Source organism: Thermobia domestica, chromosome 5, assembly GCF_964235325.1.
Source record: "Thermobia domestica chromosome 5, izTheDome1.hap1.1, whole genome shotgun sequence".
Taxonomy (NCBI): Eukaryota; Metazoa; Arthropoda; class Insecta; order Zygentoma; family Lepismatidae; genus Thermobia; species Thermobia domestica.
Window position 1 is genome coordinate 247362163 of NC_137458.1, and position 16334 is coordinate 247378496.

The 16334-nt window shown below is 39.1% G+C and overlaps 2 protein-coding genes across 2 annotated transcripts in view; one reads left to right on the forward strand and one right to left on the reverse strand.

Moving 5' to 3' along the window:
* Positions 1–16334, reverse strand: part of LOC145686528 (TNF receptor-associated factor 4-like) — a 576903-nt gene that overhangs the window by 400327 nt on the left and 160242 nt on the right. The gene's annotated exons all lie outside the window — the stretch shown is intronic.
* On the forward strand, positions 7674–16170 carry LOC145686526 (uncharacterized). The gene is made up of 2 exons (XM_081759918.1): positions 7674–7789; positions 10794–16170. The coding sequence occupies exons 1-2, from the start codon at positions 7751–7753 to the stop codon at positions 11661–11663; spliced, it is 909 nt and encodes a 302-aa protein (XP_081616044.1). The 5' UTR covers positions 7674–7750; the 3' UTR covers positions 11664–16170.

Below are 16334 nucleotides of genomic sequence, written 5' to 3' on the forward strand. Positions count from 1 at the left end.
TGTCTTTATAGCATTATTAAAGAAACTATTTGTTTGTTTTCCCTATACTATTTTAAATTTTATTGCATACTCAAAGAACATAGCGTAAATACATTTGTTATTTGCGTAATATTTTTATATTCGACTTGTAAAATCACTAACTTGTATGTTTATCAAGTAAATTATTATAAAATCAGTCCACAAATATATTTACTTAAACAAAAATATTAAGAATATGCCTTTTAAAATTTTATTAGGTCATTCTACGACAAATCGCCATATTAAGCACACAAGTATACTAACATAGTGTACATCCTCGCACACTACGCACTATGCACTCGCACACTTGTGAACTTGGACCTTTTGACGCACACTAGGTGACGTCACTTCCGGAAATAAGCGCACTTCAAATGTGCACTTGTATCTTTTGGACACGGCCTAAGAATGGAACAGAGAAACGGCTTATAAGTATGAAGCAAACCAACGGCTTTTAGGGTCCCCAAGTTGTTTCTGTAAGATGTTGCAAAAGATTTAATCTATTAGCCTTATCCATTAGCTTTTTGAGGTGGGCATTTCGGTTGAGCTTCGAATTGAAGATCACGCCTAGGTAGATAACAGTAGTGGAAGGGCGTACATGGTACCCATCAACAGTTAGTTGTAAGCGAGTTGAGTTTCTATCGACTTTGGAACGTCGCTTAAGCGGTAGGAATACTAGAGCTTGCCTTTTCAATGAGTTGATCCATTAACTGTCATTTCTTGCACCACATGACAACATTATCGACTGTTTCTTGTAGAGTAATGTTAAGTTAATACACAGTTTTGCCGAGAACAAGAAAAGCTGTGTCATCAGCATATTGAAAACTAAAGACATTGAATGGCACAGAAGGGATGTTGGAAGCATAAAGAATTTACTCGTATAATAAAGGGCTGAGAGCCTGATTCCTGTGATACTCCAGTAAGAGTGGAAATAGTCTAGGAGAGTGGCGTACAAACTGTAATATAAGCAATGGTATTTGAAATGAAAGAATAGAACAGGAAACAACACAGGGGAAGTTTGAACGACTGCAGTTTTTTTTAGTGAGGCTATAATGCCAAACCTTATCAAACGCCTTTTCTAAATCCATGAGATGAGACAGGATGGGAGCGCTTTGTTATATTGATTAGTAATTATCAGTAGCGGCTCGTAGTCTGTACAAGCACCGGTTGCAATGTTGCAATATAAAGGTATGTAGGTACGCGCAAGTGTTCCCCTCCCCCAGCATTCTTGAGTCTTATCCAAAAAATATTCAGGAAATATGAAGAGGAAAGTCTTTTAAGCTCTATTTGTATGTTATTGATTAAATTATTTCTCTAATATTGATTTAATATATAAGCTATTTCCTTTTTTTCAAACAACCACTATCAATGTACGTTTATACACTATTTACATACAAAACCTCTACACTCATGTTATTGAACACGAGATAAATCAAATATATAGTATGTGCTGTAAACCATGGATGATGGCGTTAATCCGAAAAGAAGAAAAAAAGCAAGAAAATTGTATGCACGCAGTTAAACAAAAGTATTTAATTATATAAACTATGCATTATTTTAGAATGGAAGGTCTTTCTTCCATCTTTTGGGCTTCACATTTTTCTATTACTTTATTGAAATCTGAAATGCTGCTCGCCAAGTTTCTCTGAATAGAAAGCATCGCTACCGCAAATATTTTTCGCTTTATTTTCTTTAGGGTCCAGAAACACCTCTCTCCTCCGACAATATGCATTTTGTTAGCATTTCTTTGTATAAATATACGGTACAAAAAGTCCATTTTCAGAAACCACGTATTTTTGTCTGTAAACAAGCATGAAATCTAAGATGTTTTCCTTCGAAAATGGAAAAAAAAAAATAATAATAAAGTAGTTTAACATTCCAGCAAATTAGGCTAAAGAAGACAGATGAGTATTGGAAGTGAATGATTTGATATTAATTTATGCTCTCCGCCGGAAATCGAACACAGAATCATGTGCACGAAAGACACAGAGCTAGGAATTAGACCAGTAGTAAGACATTTTCTTCTTCGAGACTCAATCGACCCCCCAGAATAGGATTTTTAAAAAAATAAACCTTATCCCAAGAATTTTCACCTTTGTATTATAAATGTTAAATAAAATCTATTGACTTCGAACGACCGCCCCCCAAACTTTCAGCCTGGATCCGTCCCTGCTACCACCAGACTTATATTTGTTCTTTGCGAGTTTGTTTTGTGAATAACTTCTTTCTTCCAAGCGTCTGTATCTCGCTCACCCTATCAATTGAGTCCAGCGCTGGTAAGCGGAGGAATTCGTAACTATTACAGAAGCTGACCAGTTGCGGTAAGAAAGGCAACCGCATGAGACCAATAGGGGAAGATAGGAGCGATGCAAGAATAAATCCACTTCCCCATGTTAAGAGATAGGAGCTCGCTGCCATATGCTCAATGTTACTGCTTCCAGTGGCAACGTTCGCTGCCACTGGAAAGGTAAATCTCTCTCTTTCTTTCCGTTTTTTAATTGACTTTTTTCAGAAATGCATCAATACTGTTTTGCGCTCAAGAGCAGAGGTTTATTTTTTACTGATACACTACTTTAATACTTAAAAATAGTTTTAGTATTAAAAAATATCCGGTTGCACAACCATGCAACATATAGTACCAGCCGCCGCTGGTAATTATTAAGCTGAGACAAAGTAGCTGGTCATTTATGGAAAATCCAGAGCAAAAGCCTTATTGATGGATAGATAGCAGAGAAGTTGCGTCAAGATACTTATGGAGTCGACAAACAAGATTTTTTTTTTCAGTATCTTACTGAATACTGAGGTTAACTGGATGGTCTGTAAGAGGTTACTGAATGTACATATTTATTCGGTTTTAGAAGCATGCACATTTTGGAGACTTTTCAATCTGAAGTGTAGAAACTAGTTTTAAATATAAAAGTGATATTGTTACTAGGAGTAGCAAGAGTAATAGTGGGGGTTCTTTGATATGTCGGAAAGATATCGTATTGATCCCAGGTGATGTATTTGTTTTCCGTTTAAGTGCAGTGTGATGTTCATCGATAGTGATGGGTGAAGTAAAAAGATAATCCAGATCAATGGTATGCTTCGTGGAAGGCTATAGGGCAGGACGACAAGAGATATGTATCCGTTCACAACATTTGGAAGCAGCTATTGATGTAAAATGACCTGTAACTGAGCAGCAAATGTGTTTGTTTTTTCTGCGTTAGAGAAGAGAGGAGTGCCGTCGGCAATTAGAGGGTAGGTTATTATAGTGCTAGCTGGTAGTCAGCAATAACATTTAGAGATGTAATGGCATTAGATGTTGTCTGTCTTATAGGTCTGGAGTGCGAAAGAAGAACATAAAGATGGAGTTAGAGATTGTCAGTTAAATGCTGTTGAAAATCTGCTTTTCACGATCGCTATGACTATGGATATTAATGTCCGCCATGATAATAATGTTTTGAAAATAATTGGCCATGTATCGGAAATATTATAGCGAGATAGGTTGACCTGATCGAATTTAGTTCGTACTAAAATTGATGATTATGTACGGAAAATATATGGAGTAAAAGAGATTCCGGAAAGGTACTAAAGATGACAGCTTATACGATCTAACTGGATATTTTGGAGAAAAGCCTATTACAACTTCGGCTTGCATACGGGCCAGGTGAACGTGATAATCATGGTGTTGTTGATAGCCAGGAATGCGGGCTAACATGCTTGGTTTTAAAGCGGTTTCGTTAACTGCCGAGACATTGATATGATTCTTCAATAACAATGCTTCTAATGACAGTTTATGCTGCGAAAAGGATCGAATATTGACAAATAAGAAAGCAATTCTTATAATGAAGAATACTATGAAGATTGTAAATAACAGCAGTTTCCATAGATCCGAGAAAATATTCCGTCAGACTATTCATGGTTTGCGTCATCATCCCAAGGACAGGTAAGATAAAGCTTCATAGTTTCATCTAATATTTAGAATTTTCTATAGACTCAATTTCCTATCACTCCCAAGGTGAGAAATTATTACATCGCAACAGCTAATATAAAACGGGATAGGAAATGCCCTGCTTGTCCGTCGTAGTGTGGTCATCGTGCTGTTAGGTTTATGTCAAATTGCTGCCAGTTGAACCTACCATTCTGAAGACAAACTTAGGTATATCGAAGATGTAAGCTTACGTATTAAAGTCTTGTTGGCAAGAATGTAGATTAGAGGAGGTGATGGAGGCTGTGATATTAGAAAACTACCATCTTATCCCTATTAATTAATTTGACTAGAAATTCTAAACTACTTAGTTCACTCTTCCTCCATCCTCCCCTCCCCCACTGACTCGCTCTTACTTAGTTGATGTAAGTTAGCGTAGAAGTAATATAATAGGAAATTAATTACGAAAGCTAATGTAACATTTTGTCAGTATATGAACTTTGTAGTTATTGTAATACAAGCGACAATTATATCCCGTAGAAAACATATCACTTAATATAGTTATCGTACAATCGCAAGATGATATACTACTTTTATTATTGTTCACATTACATGCAGAATTACTTAATTAGGATTATAATAAATGTTATGCTAATAATATACGTAACGTACTCATCACTTCCCGGGGTCACAGAAAGTGCTAATGATCCTGTAAGTGTAATCTGGTTAACGTACCCCTTATAATAAGTATATTGTGGACTTGACCACCGATGATTGCCTTCACGTAGTGTAGTCGCTAACGCTCTCGCCCTCGGTGTGAGCGGTCCCGGGTTCGATTGCCGGTGCAGGCACGCGGTCGAGAAAGTGTAAAAAGCTTTTTTCAGTCCAGCCATCCTGAATGATGTTTTCCTGGCTTTTCCTCATTCACACCAGGCAAATACCGGGGTGGTACCTAGGCGAGCGCTTCTCCCCTTGCCCTCATAATGGGCGCCCTTGAAACTAGATAATTAATGTTTAAAATAAAGAAAAAGGAGACATCATTACAGTAAATTACAAATCATTACATTACAGTAAATTACTGTGCGTAAGTTCTTATTATATATTTTAATTGTCGTTATTTATTTATTATTATACATTATTTATCTTCCGTTATATGCTTATCTTTAATAATAAAAATAAAATTTATATTTCACAAAGCCGATAATTTTAAGAAGTTCACTATGGTTTGTATTGAGTTCATCTGCCTTTCAGCAGCGAGACTATACGAGACCTTGACCTACAGCGTAACGTAAGAGCCAAACCACTTGAGCTCTCATTGGGAATTGAACCCGGGTCTCCTGGGCCAAAGTTCGTATGCTAAACATATAGCTACGAAGAAACTCTAGCTCACTATGTGAAAACAAGCATAATTCGTCGGTTACTTTACGGAAGTCACGTATATATATGCTAGTGAAATAAAGCAGAACTTATTCACTATCTTCTCTTCGAAAAAAATTCTGTTCTTTAATGAAAGATGCTTGAATAAGTCTGAACATTATTTAATTTCTTACTTCTATATAACTCATCCAATCCTGAAGAATAATTTTTAATTCAGTATTTAATTATAATAAAGTATTTGATGTAGTCATGCCCCATTGCAGAACATGCCGCGATCTACAAAGTGATCGCTGAAAATTTGCCGCACCTGTGCAGAAAAATTACCAGAGAAAAAATAGCCAACAGAAAAGTATAAAACATGCCTGCTATGTGTAGATGTCTTAAATGCACGGACGACTAGCATAAATATACAGTGCTTCCGAAATGTATTGAGCCGTGGCAAAAATGTGAACTAAAGCTCTCACCCGCTACACACTCACGCGTTAAGCCAATGAGGGTTCAGCTGTTGCTAGCCAGCAACGTACAGAACAAGGCAGGATCAGAGATGGCCATTTTCCCCTGGGCTCGCGCTCACCTGTCTCAACTGGGTTCGCACTCACTCGGGCTCGCGATCACTTCTCCCAACTGGGCTCGCGCTCATCTCTCTGGACTAGGCTCGCACTCACTCGGGCTCGCGCTCACCTGTCTCAATTGGACTCGCGATCACTTCTTCCAACTGGGCTCGCGCTCACTTGCGCTCGCACTCACTAATCTTATCTGGGCTCGCACTCACTCGGGCTCGCGCTCACTTCTATCCACTTGGCTTGCACTCACCCGGGCTCGCGCTCACTCGCGCTCGCACTCACTAATCTTATCTGAGCTCGCACTCACTCGGGCTCGTGCTCATCTCTCTGGATTGGGCTCGCACTCACTCGGGCTCGCGCTCAACTGGACTCGCGATCACCTTTCCCAACTGGGCTCGCGCTCACCTGTCTCAACTGGACTTGCGATCACTTCTTCCAACTGGGCTCGCGCTCACTTGCGCTCACACTCACTAATCTTATCTGGGCTCGCGCTCACTTTTTTCAACTGGACTCGCGATCACTAGCGCTCGCGATCATTTCTCCCAACTGGGCTCGCGCTCACTCGGGCTCGCGCTCACTTCTCTCCACTAGGCAAGCACTCACTCGGGCTTACGGTCACTTGTCTCAACTGGGCTCTCGCTCACTTGGGCTCACGCTCTCTTCTCTCGACTGCGCTCGCGCTCGGGCTCATTTCTGTCAATTGCGCTTGCGCTCATTCGTGCTCGGACTCAGTTCCCTCAATTGGGCTTGCACTCACGTATTGCATTGGGGCTCGAGCTCACTTGCACTCGGGCTCACTTCTCTGAGTTGGGCTCGCACTGACTTGTTTCATTACGTCTCGGGTTCAATTATTAAACCCGAGCCCAGTTGAGCGCAAGAGCCATGCCAGCGAGCTTGTACACCCTAATGGGCCGATTAATGGCGTATCCCCCCTCCAATTTCAACCCCTGATGGAGTTGTTACAATTAATCGGAGTTTTCTAACTTTTCTTATTTTTGCTGCAGTCCAAACTATTATCTAAATCGATTTTTGTTAAAATAATGTGAGTCACTTTTATATCGATTTTCATTGTTTATGTTTGCATAATTTACGTGGATAGAGCTATCATTTAGTTACAAAATAGTTTTTTTCTTATTTCATAGAAATACCTGACACGTTAATACTAAACTTCGTTAAAACAGCTGCTTTAACAAAATGAACTAGTCCTACAAGTCATAGGTTGTTTATGCAGCTGAAATTTGAAATACTGTTGATTGATTAATTGATTATCTTTCACCGTCCTCTTTCATCAGCGAGGCTATATGAGACATGGACTTATAGTTTTAACGTGGAATCTGAATCACTGCCGTTCAATACTTTCCCGCAGGGGAATCGATCATCAAAGTCACGCGTGCTAGCCACTAGACCAGTGGGAGGACTTGTAATACTGTTGTTCAATGATTTTTTATTAGGAATAAATTATAGGTGATTTTTTATCGTTTAGTCAGCGTAACGAAGATGTCCAAATTACAGTATGATATACTGATTGTGAATGTAAAAGTGCAAGTATTGAACCATTGTATGGGCCACAAACCAGTATACACCTTTTGAACTCCTGTCACCAAGGCATTTAAAGTGAAAGTGTTAGTGCTCTGAAGAGTGTTAACCCTCCCCCGTCCCATCTCCATTAACCAACTATCCAACCCCGAGTCAGTGAAGCAGAAATCGATCTTGGTCATTGAGATAATATATAGACCTAGAGGTGCCCTAATGCGAGATCTTTGATGGTATCGAACTCGCAAAAATCGAATCGATCCGCCATATTGTGAAGGGAATAAGAGATAATGATAATGTGTATTTATGTTATGTGTTGATTATCTTTGTTTTGAAAAGAAATTTATGCCGAATGAATAAACTTTCTTTGGAATTTCATAATATTTCAAAGGTAAGTTATTTTCTTTCCTTTAAGGTTTAAATAAATAATAAAACGTGATTGTGTACTTGTAATAATATTGGGTAAATAAGCACATGCATTGCATTTACACTGTCAAGAAGCTCGTAAAGACTACTACTTAGAGAATTTTCAAACTGTTATTAAGTTTGCTTATTTATTAAATTGTATGTTTATGAGTTGTTGGTAATTTTGCCAAAATTATAGAACCTACAAGTGTTCTGTGACTCCTTGGCAAGGAAACTGTATGGTTGTGGAGGTAGTAGGCTTACTTTGCCTATGTTAAAAATTGCTAATGATGTCAATTACTGGATAAAATAATCCTCACTCATTGTTAAAAGCAGCAATAGACATATCTCTCATACAAGTCGCGCGTTATTAATTCTGGACAAAAAAGTTATTTGTAAATGGGTTCACGTTCACTTTAGCAGACGGTTCTACCAAATTTTTACACAAACCTTACATTTTCAGGATAGATTAAAGCTTTGCATTTCTTTTAGCGGAGCATGCACTGAATTAGGAGCTCCATTACTAATTGTAGATTGACTTCAGGAGGGCTCTGTATAACAGGTGTACGTTTGGCATAAACATTGGGCAAGGTTCTAGAATACAGGCCCCCCTCCCATTTAGCTGTAATAAAGACAGAAATCAACGTGCTCTGCGGGGCTCTAACCCGCCTCCACTCGCTGGCGCTCGCTCGGCAATACTCTGTGAATTAAAATTTAAACTTTGGTACAGAAAGGAACCAACCTTGCTACTAACCTATATGGAGGACTTGTGTTCTAGAACTCCCCCTTCCATAGCATTCGTGCCATTTAGTGGCCACCTAGCACAAGTTAGGGCTATTGTTTAAACTTGGGGAGACCAGCTTTTTCACCTACTTTTTTTGCGATATTTTATTCCGATTCGGTTTCATTCCGGTCGTTGTATGGTTGCATACCTTAAATTAGGATGCATAGCATATGTAGTAGTAGTAGTAGTAGTAGTAACAGGTTAGAAGGCCCGCAGGGGTTCGTTAGGTTCTGTTCTCGACATGAAATGGGCAATCACTACCACTTACCTTTATAGTTGGAACAGGTCCCATATTGCCTACATAAAATTCTGTACGATACTGTCTTGACTACTTGAACAGCAGTATCAACTCATGTCTCCTGTAAATTATAGAGGTCTCTTGTATTTTGCCATTCTTGGCCCCCCAATACTAAACATTTACCCAAGTTTGTGTTTTATGCACTGCAGTTTTTAGGGAATGTTCTAAAACACAGGTCCCCCCATAAAGATTAATACCTAGGTTGGTTCCTTTCTTTACCAAAGTTTAAATTTTAATTCACAGAGTATTGCCGAGCGAGCGCCAGCGAGTGGAGGCGGGTTAGAGCCCCGCAGGGCACGTTGATTTTTGTCTTTAATACAGCTAAATGGGAGGGGGACCTTTATCCTAGAACCTTGCCGTTATGCAACCGAGTCTGAGCATAAGCGCAGCAAGGGGGCTCGAGAGGCAGCAAGAGGGTGCTTCCGTAGGGAGCAGGCGCGTCAGCGACAGAGGGTTTACGCATAAACGAGGACAGTGGAAGAGGACACTTATACATACAATACTTTCACTATAAGTAAAAATGCATTTCAATATGCTGTGCACTGCCAGTAATTACTTATATTCACACTTCCATTCCTTCACGAAAAATGTTTCACCTATCAATTTTCTATTTGGTAGAACCGTCTGCTTGAATAAAACCTTTATATTTCATGTATACTATTATATATATGTTTGTATTGGTGGTATTTGTTAGTTAAAAATCACAGGATTTACGATTTACCTTCAAAAATAATAATTTCTGATTTAGTGTTGTAAAGCGTAGAACGGATAACGTAAAGGGTTGTTGCATTTGGTATTGTTCAAAAGCTACGGTAATTTTTAGGCACTTGTTCCAAATTTGCCATCCACAGATTTTCTTGACTTCACTTTTCTTTCATCTGCACCATTTGAGGGATTAAACTGAGTTAAATACCTCAAGAGCAGAGCGCTGAAAAATATGACAAGTAATACAATATATGGCAGAGGCGTACATAACTAGCCCATCATATGTGTACCATTAGTAAGTGTAGTATTTTCTAAAATGGAAAGGACCAAAATGTTACTTATTGGCAAGTTTCCCAGGGTTGTTGTGAAGTTCACGCACTTCTCACATACAGCATTGCCTATGGTTTTGTATTACAAATTAGAGAGCTCCCAACTGGGGGGTCCGCATCATTATTTATACATATAAACAATAGTGGGGGTTAAACACGTCTTACTCCGACTACTGTCACCCACTACACGCTTATAAGACATTTGAAGCCCTTCACACTTCGACAGAGTTGACAGTGTAAATCATAATAATGTAGCAGTTTTTTACTGTGTTGGAATATTTTTTCTTGAAGAACACTGGCAACACTAGTCGATCTTAACGCCACTACTGGCTATAAAGCGAAACAGTAGGGCATCGTAGCTCAGTGGTAGAGTACTCTTAAAAGTAGGGTCCCTAGTTCAAATCATGTCCAATTCAAACTTGAGCTTTTAGTGGACAACAACGTGCTCTCAGGTTTCCTCCCACATTCTCATTCCACCAATTCTTTCATCATTCTCATTCACATCCTCAGAAAAAAACACCAGGTTTTTCCGGGTTGGACTCCTTGAAACCCACCTGGATTTTTGATATTTTGGTTAGTATATTATTGATACAACTAAGCTGATCTCATTGAAAGTGATTTTTACTAGATTTTGAGAAAATACATGAGTAAATAAAGCTGCATTTTCGAAAAAAAAAGTGCTCGTAAAATATCCGTAATTGAACGCACAAAGTATCGGAAGTGAACTTCCAACTATAAAACCATTTATTTTACAAAACATAAATTTAATTTGGTGCTCAAAATCTCATGGCACCTCTATAGACGTAATTATAATTTTTATGTATTGATTTTTTTTTAAATATCAACACTATTGATTTTTGTTACATTGTTTCAGGCAACAAAAAAGTGGAAATCTCCAAACGTCCGATGTGTAGATTTTGAAGATCAGAGCATTCAGCGTGAGATTATTCAATCAAGCAAGTTAATTCCCAGACAAGACAATCGTAATATGGTGCTGGAGTCGTGTAACACAACTTTACCTACCTTAAAGCAGCCTTTCCATGGTGTTTCTAATGTTGATACGCAGTCACTTGACCCTTCTTGCAGTGGAACGGAGTTAACACCACGAAAAAAACTTTTCAAAAGGAAGTTGTTTGAAACAGAAACCAAATGTATGGAATCCAGGAAGAAGATGAAAGCATTGTACTTGAAGAATAAACGTCTTAGAGAAAAATATGCAAGTATTCAGGATATTGTGCACTGTCTTAGAGAGAAGTGTATGATAACAGAAGGTACTTTAGAAATGTTGTTAAAATCAGTACCCCTCAGTGTTGAAGGTAATGCAGTGGTGAAGTCGCTCTTGAGTCCGTCGGGTAACAAAAAATTTGATCCGGCTCTCCGAAGTTTTGCGTTAACACTTGACTTCTATTCCCCAGCTGCATATGCGTCTGTTCGTAAAACATTTAACTGTGTGTTACCGCATCCACGGACTTTAAAAAAATGGTACTCTTCAGTGAGTGGAAATCCTGGACTATGTGAAGAAGCCTTCAATGCAATGAACGAAAAGGTGCAAATAACGAAACAACAGAACAAATGCATTCAAGTGTCATTAGTTGTAGATGATATGGCAATAAAACATGTCGAATTTACTGGAAGAGAATTGTCGGGTTACGTAGATTGCGGTACTGGAGTGAGTGATGAGACTGTGCCAGAAGCAAAAAACGCTGCGGTCTATATGGTTGTGGCTTTGAAGGATTCGTGTTAAATTCCTTGTGCATATTAGTTCATAGATTCTTTGAATTGAAGTGAGCGTGCAAATATTACGCGTAAATGCGTCAACAGATTGTATGAAATAGAAGTTGAAGTTCAAGCATTAACATTTGATGGAGCTTCATCAAATTTCAGTTGTGCTCATGAAAGTAATGAAGCACTAACTGTTTATCCTTGTCATGTATGTACTGATAGAAGTAACGATAGCTATACATTGTAAGTCCTTTATTTTCTTGCTGATATAATATATTATAGGATGTTTGTGCTACTCACGAAATCACAGAAAAAAGAGCTTGTCCTTCACGTATATACCAATAGAAATGCTGGTACCAATGATGATAGCTATGCATTGTATATTCCTTTTTTTTTGCTGATACAGTAAACCCTCGTTAACACGAATTCCAAGGGACTGAAAAATCAGGAGTTCGTGTTAAAAAAATTCGTGTTAACCGGGGCCCCAAATTTTATTATTCGAATACATTTTCTCAATACATACGCACTATAGTATACAGACTATACATACCGCTACAGTATAATATGTATGTCATAGAAAACACCAGAGATGGTATCGAGACGAGACTAAGACTATTCTTCGTCTTGATACCATCCACAGAATTGTATCGAGACGAGACCGAGAGTTTCGGTCTCGTCTCGATTTCGAAAAGCACGGCCCGGTCTCAAATTCGAGTTAAGATCGAGATCGAGACTAGTTTCGGCCTCGGTACCGTCATCTGAAAAGTGAAAACACTACAGTAAGCTTATTATCCTATCTTCGAAGATTAAAAAAAAAGTTTCCACGCAGAAAATCAATGTCAAGTTATAAAATTGACAACTCCGCTAGCAGGTTGGGTACCGCTAGTAACGGAAAAGCATTTATGACTGCTGTCACCAGCTCGTCTGCCAAGCACCTGCATGTTCAGCGCTTGACGGAGGACCGAATCAACACCTCATAAGAGATGAAAGATACCCGTTTCTGGTTTTTCTCTTATTTACTGTACAAGGCAATTTTCGTCTGTATAAATACTGTATGACAAAAACTGATCTGGAGTGAAATCTAAAGTAAGAAATATGGTCTGGAAAAAAAACCTAAGGATTGAAAGTTCGTGTTAAATGAAAACATTTACTGACTCAAGGGACTAAAAATTAGTTCGTAATTCGTGCTAACCGAAATTCGTGTTAACCGATAAAACTTCCTATAAGATAACGTACAGCGATGCCGGGACCGAAATTTTGTTCGTCCTAACCGAGTGTTCGGCTTAAGCGAGTTCGTGTTAACGAGGTTATACTGTATATGAATGCATTGTTTATTGAATGATCTGATTCAATTTCTTATGCTTTTCGAAATGATATTGCTAGTGTAAATTTTTCATTAACTGGTGACCTTGACATGTAGAATTCAAGAAAGGCTAATCAAGAATTTATTTTGGATTGTTAATATTACAAGAACTAACTATTTGTATACTTATTATTTAGCTATTTTCAGTTATTTTTTTCTTTAAATTGAAAGATTGTATGAAGTGTAGGTCAATCTTATGTAAAAAAATCAAGTCTGATAGAAAGGAAGTGAGTAAAAAATTTTTAAAGCCTACTGACTGTCATGAAAACCGAAAGTGTTCATGGAAGCAAATATGTCGTATAAATTCAAAGTTCAAGGGTAAACCTATGTAACTTCTTAGGGCTCGAATTTTGTAAAATCTGTTCATAGTACGCACCTGCATCACAAAATGAACCTACTGATCAAGCGTAATGATTCTAGCTACGGTGGTTTTCGCTGCGCGTTGATCAGTGCGTAAATCCCCCAGGTACCCTTTGAGGCATTGTAAAATCCGTCCTTAATACGTCTGTACATTATAAAAGGAACTTAATACCCAAATTTCATGGTTCTAGCATCAGTGGTTTTCTCTGTTTGTTGATCAGTGTGTAAATTCTGTCCACCCCTCCTTATTTACCTCCTTAGAGTTCGATTTTTTTTAAAAATCCGTTTTCAGTACGCCCCTACATTATAAAATGAACATACTGTTCACATTTCATGCTTCTAGCTTAAGTACTTTTTGCTGGTGGTTGATCATTGAGTGAATGTGTCAACGAATCTGTATTTCGCTTTTATATGTTTAGATGTATATGGTTTATTGAACGCTTCATACAAAAATTGGTGTAAAGCATTAGAAAACGTCCAAATTGACAAAAGAGAAAAATGCTTTATTTGTGGGGTTCTTTCTGTGACTTTCTACATCATACACAGATGCAATATTTAAAGCTTTAACTTCACATTTATGACATTTGCTTGCTTTTATGAACGCTCATTAATAATCACTTTAATAGGCTAAAAAGGCCGATCTTTACGCATCCCCCTTTAAAGTGGAGAATATGTGACAAGTATAAGACATTATAATCTGTTTTAAGAGCGACGACATTTCTGAATTCTTGTATTTCTAAGGCATTGTATATGTAAATGTACTCAAACCGAGATGAAAAACTTAATAATGAATATAACCATTATGAAAAGTAAATCATGTATTCGTTTATTGACGTATATGAATTACTTCTATGAACCAAGTGTATGGAAATACATTTGCCAATTTAGCTTCATTCTAGTCGTTTTCATAGAAACAAAATGAAATTACAGTGAATCAATTGCTATGACAGTATTTAATCAGTAGTGAGTGTAGTAACTGAAATGAACGAAAAATTTGCGCAGCTTTGCCACTAATATAGTTCTGCTCATGAAAATCCTATGGAATGCATAACGTACTGTAATAGTGTACAGATATTGCAGAATCATGTATGGTACTCAATTTAGATTACTGCATTGTGTGTGAAAATAAGCATTGATTGCCAGCGGGTAAATCCTGGGTTCGTTATTCAAATATGTGAAAGTAACATTCAGTTTTCTAAGAGTAATCCTTATGGTTACGAGGAACCTAATTCCTGTGTTCACTCTCAATTATTACGTCATTATGTTGGGATTGGGCTTCGTAGTGTTTGTAAAGTTAAAAAGGCTGAAGTTGTCTCCGTGAGTTCCTTTTCTAAGACAATCTAATACAAAATAGGAAATTTCAATAAAGGAAGGAGGGTATTACCTTATAGCGAGAGTGTGATTTTTGCCTACGAAATTCTTAAAATAGCAACGAATTCAGAGAAAGGCTACCTGCGACGGATGTAAATGTGCGATTATTTCTCATTTCTTAGTTTTTATATACAGATGGTGATCAGAGAAATGGAAACACCTCAACGAAATTGCAACTTATCAGATTAATATGGTGTCGGGCCACCTTTCACCTTCAGAACAGCCTTGATGCGACGTGGGATGGAGGCATAGAGGTCGTGAATGGTAGCAAGTTGAATTTTACACCATTCCTCGTGCAGGGCATCGGCCAGTTCTGTGAGAGAGGTTGAAGGTGGAAATGGTCGTCGGAGTCGTGTTTCCAAGACGGACCACAGATGTTCAATTATGTTAAGATCTGGGGATTGGGCGGACCAGGGGAGGTGTTGAACTTCATTCCGATGCTCCTCAAACCACGCTGCAACAACGCCAGCTGTGTGAATGGGTGCATTATCATCCTGGAATATGGCGTCATTGTCCGGGAACAACATCCAGACCATGGGATGCAAGTGGTCTCCTAAAATTGCGACATAATCGTTGGCAGTGATTCGTCCGCTAAGTGTGACCACAGGACCCAATGAAAACCATGACATGGCGGCCCACAGCATCACCGAGCCGCCGCCATGTTTCACAGTTGGGCGGAGACACTGCAGATCATAAGCTTCTTTGGGCGTTCTCCACACATAAACACGGCTCGTGGTTGGGAATAGGGTGAAGGATGACTCATCCGTCTATGTCACACGTTTCCAGTCCTTAACGGTCCAAGTTGCATGGTCGCGGCACCATTTGCGGCGTGCGAAAGCGTTATGGTCCCTGATGAGCGGTTTGGCCCGTGCAACATGATCCCGTAAATTCATGTCATGTAATTCGCGGCGGACTGTGATTGTCGAAACAGGGACCATAACGCTGATTGAGTTCCTCCGTCACTTGCTCCGCAGTGGCACGACGGTTCTGCGTGACAATGCGCTTTAATAGGCGGCGTGACCTGTCGCTCATGATTTTCTTACGCCCACTGTTCCGCTTCCCCGATGTGGTTTTCTTGTCTGTTGTGTAGGCCGTCATCACCTTCGACACTGTCCCACGCGACACACCTAACACAGTAGCCACTGCCGTCACACTCACTCCACATAACCGCGCACCAACAACTTGCGCTCTTTGAAAATCTGAGAGGTCTCCCATTTTACAATACTTCCGTCTGCTGCAGCCACTGTACACTGCTGTTCCACTGCGCCTGACGTAGTATGGAGACCGACCTAACAAACCACCACCAGCGGTCCGGCGCTGCGGGCGCCACGACACCACTGCCAACCCATACATCTGACGCGTTGCCAACTACAGGTGTTTCCATTTTTCTGATCATCTGTATATCCCGGATCGGAAAATAACCACCTTTGCTCGCTTCGCATACAGACTTACGATACTCTATTTCTTTTTTTCACACTGAATCCGAGTGTCCATGATTTTCTCTGTTTGAAGTGAGATGGCCTTACCGTATTACGCGCCTCTCGCTACAGTAATTCTTCCAGTAAGTAGTCCATGGATTCAGTCCTCAAACCTTTCAAT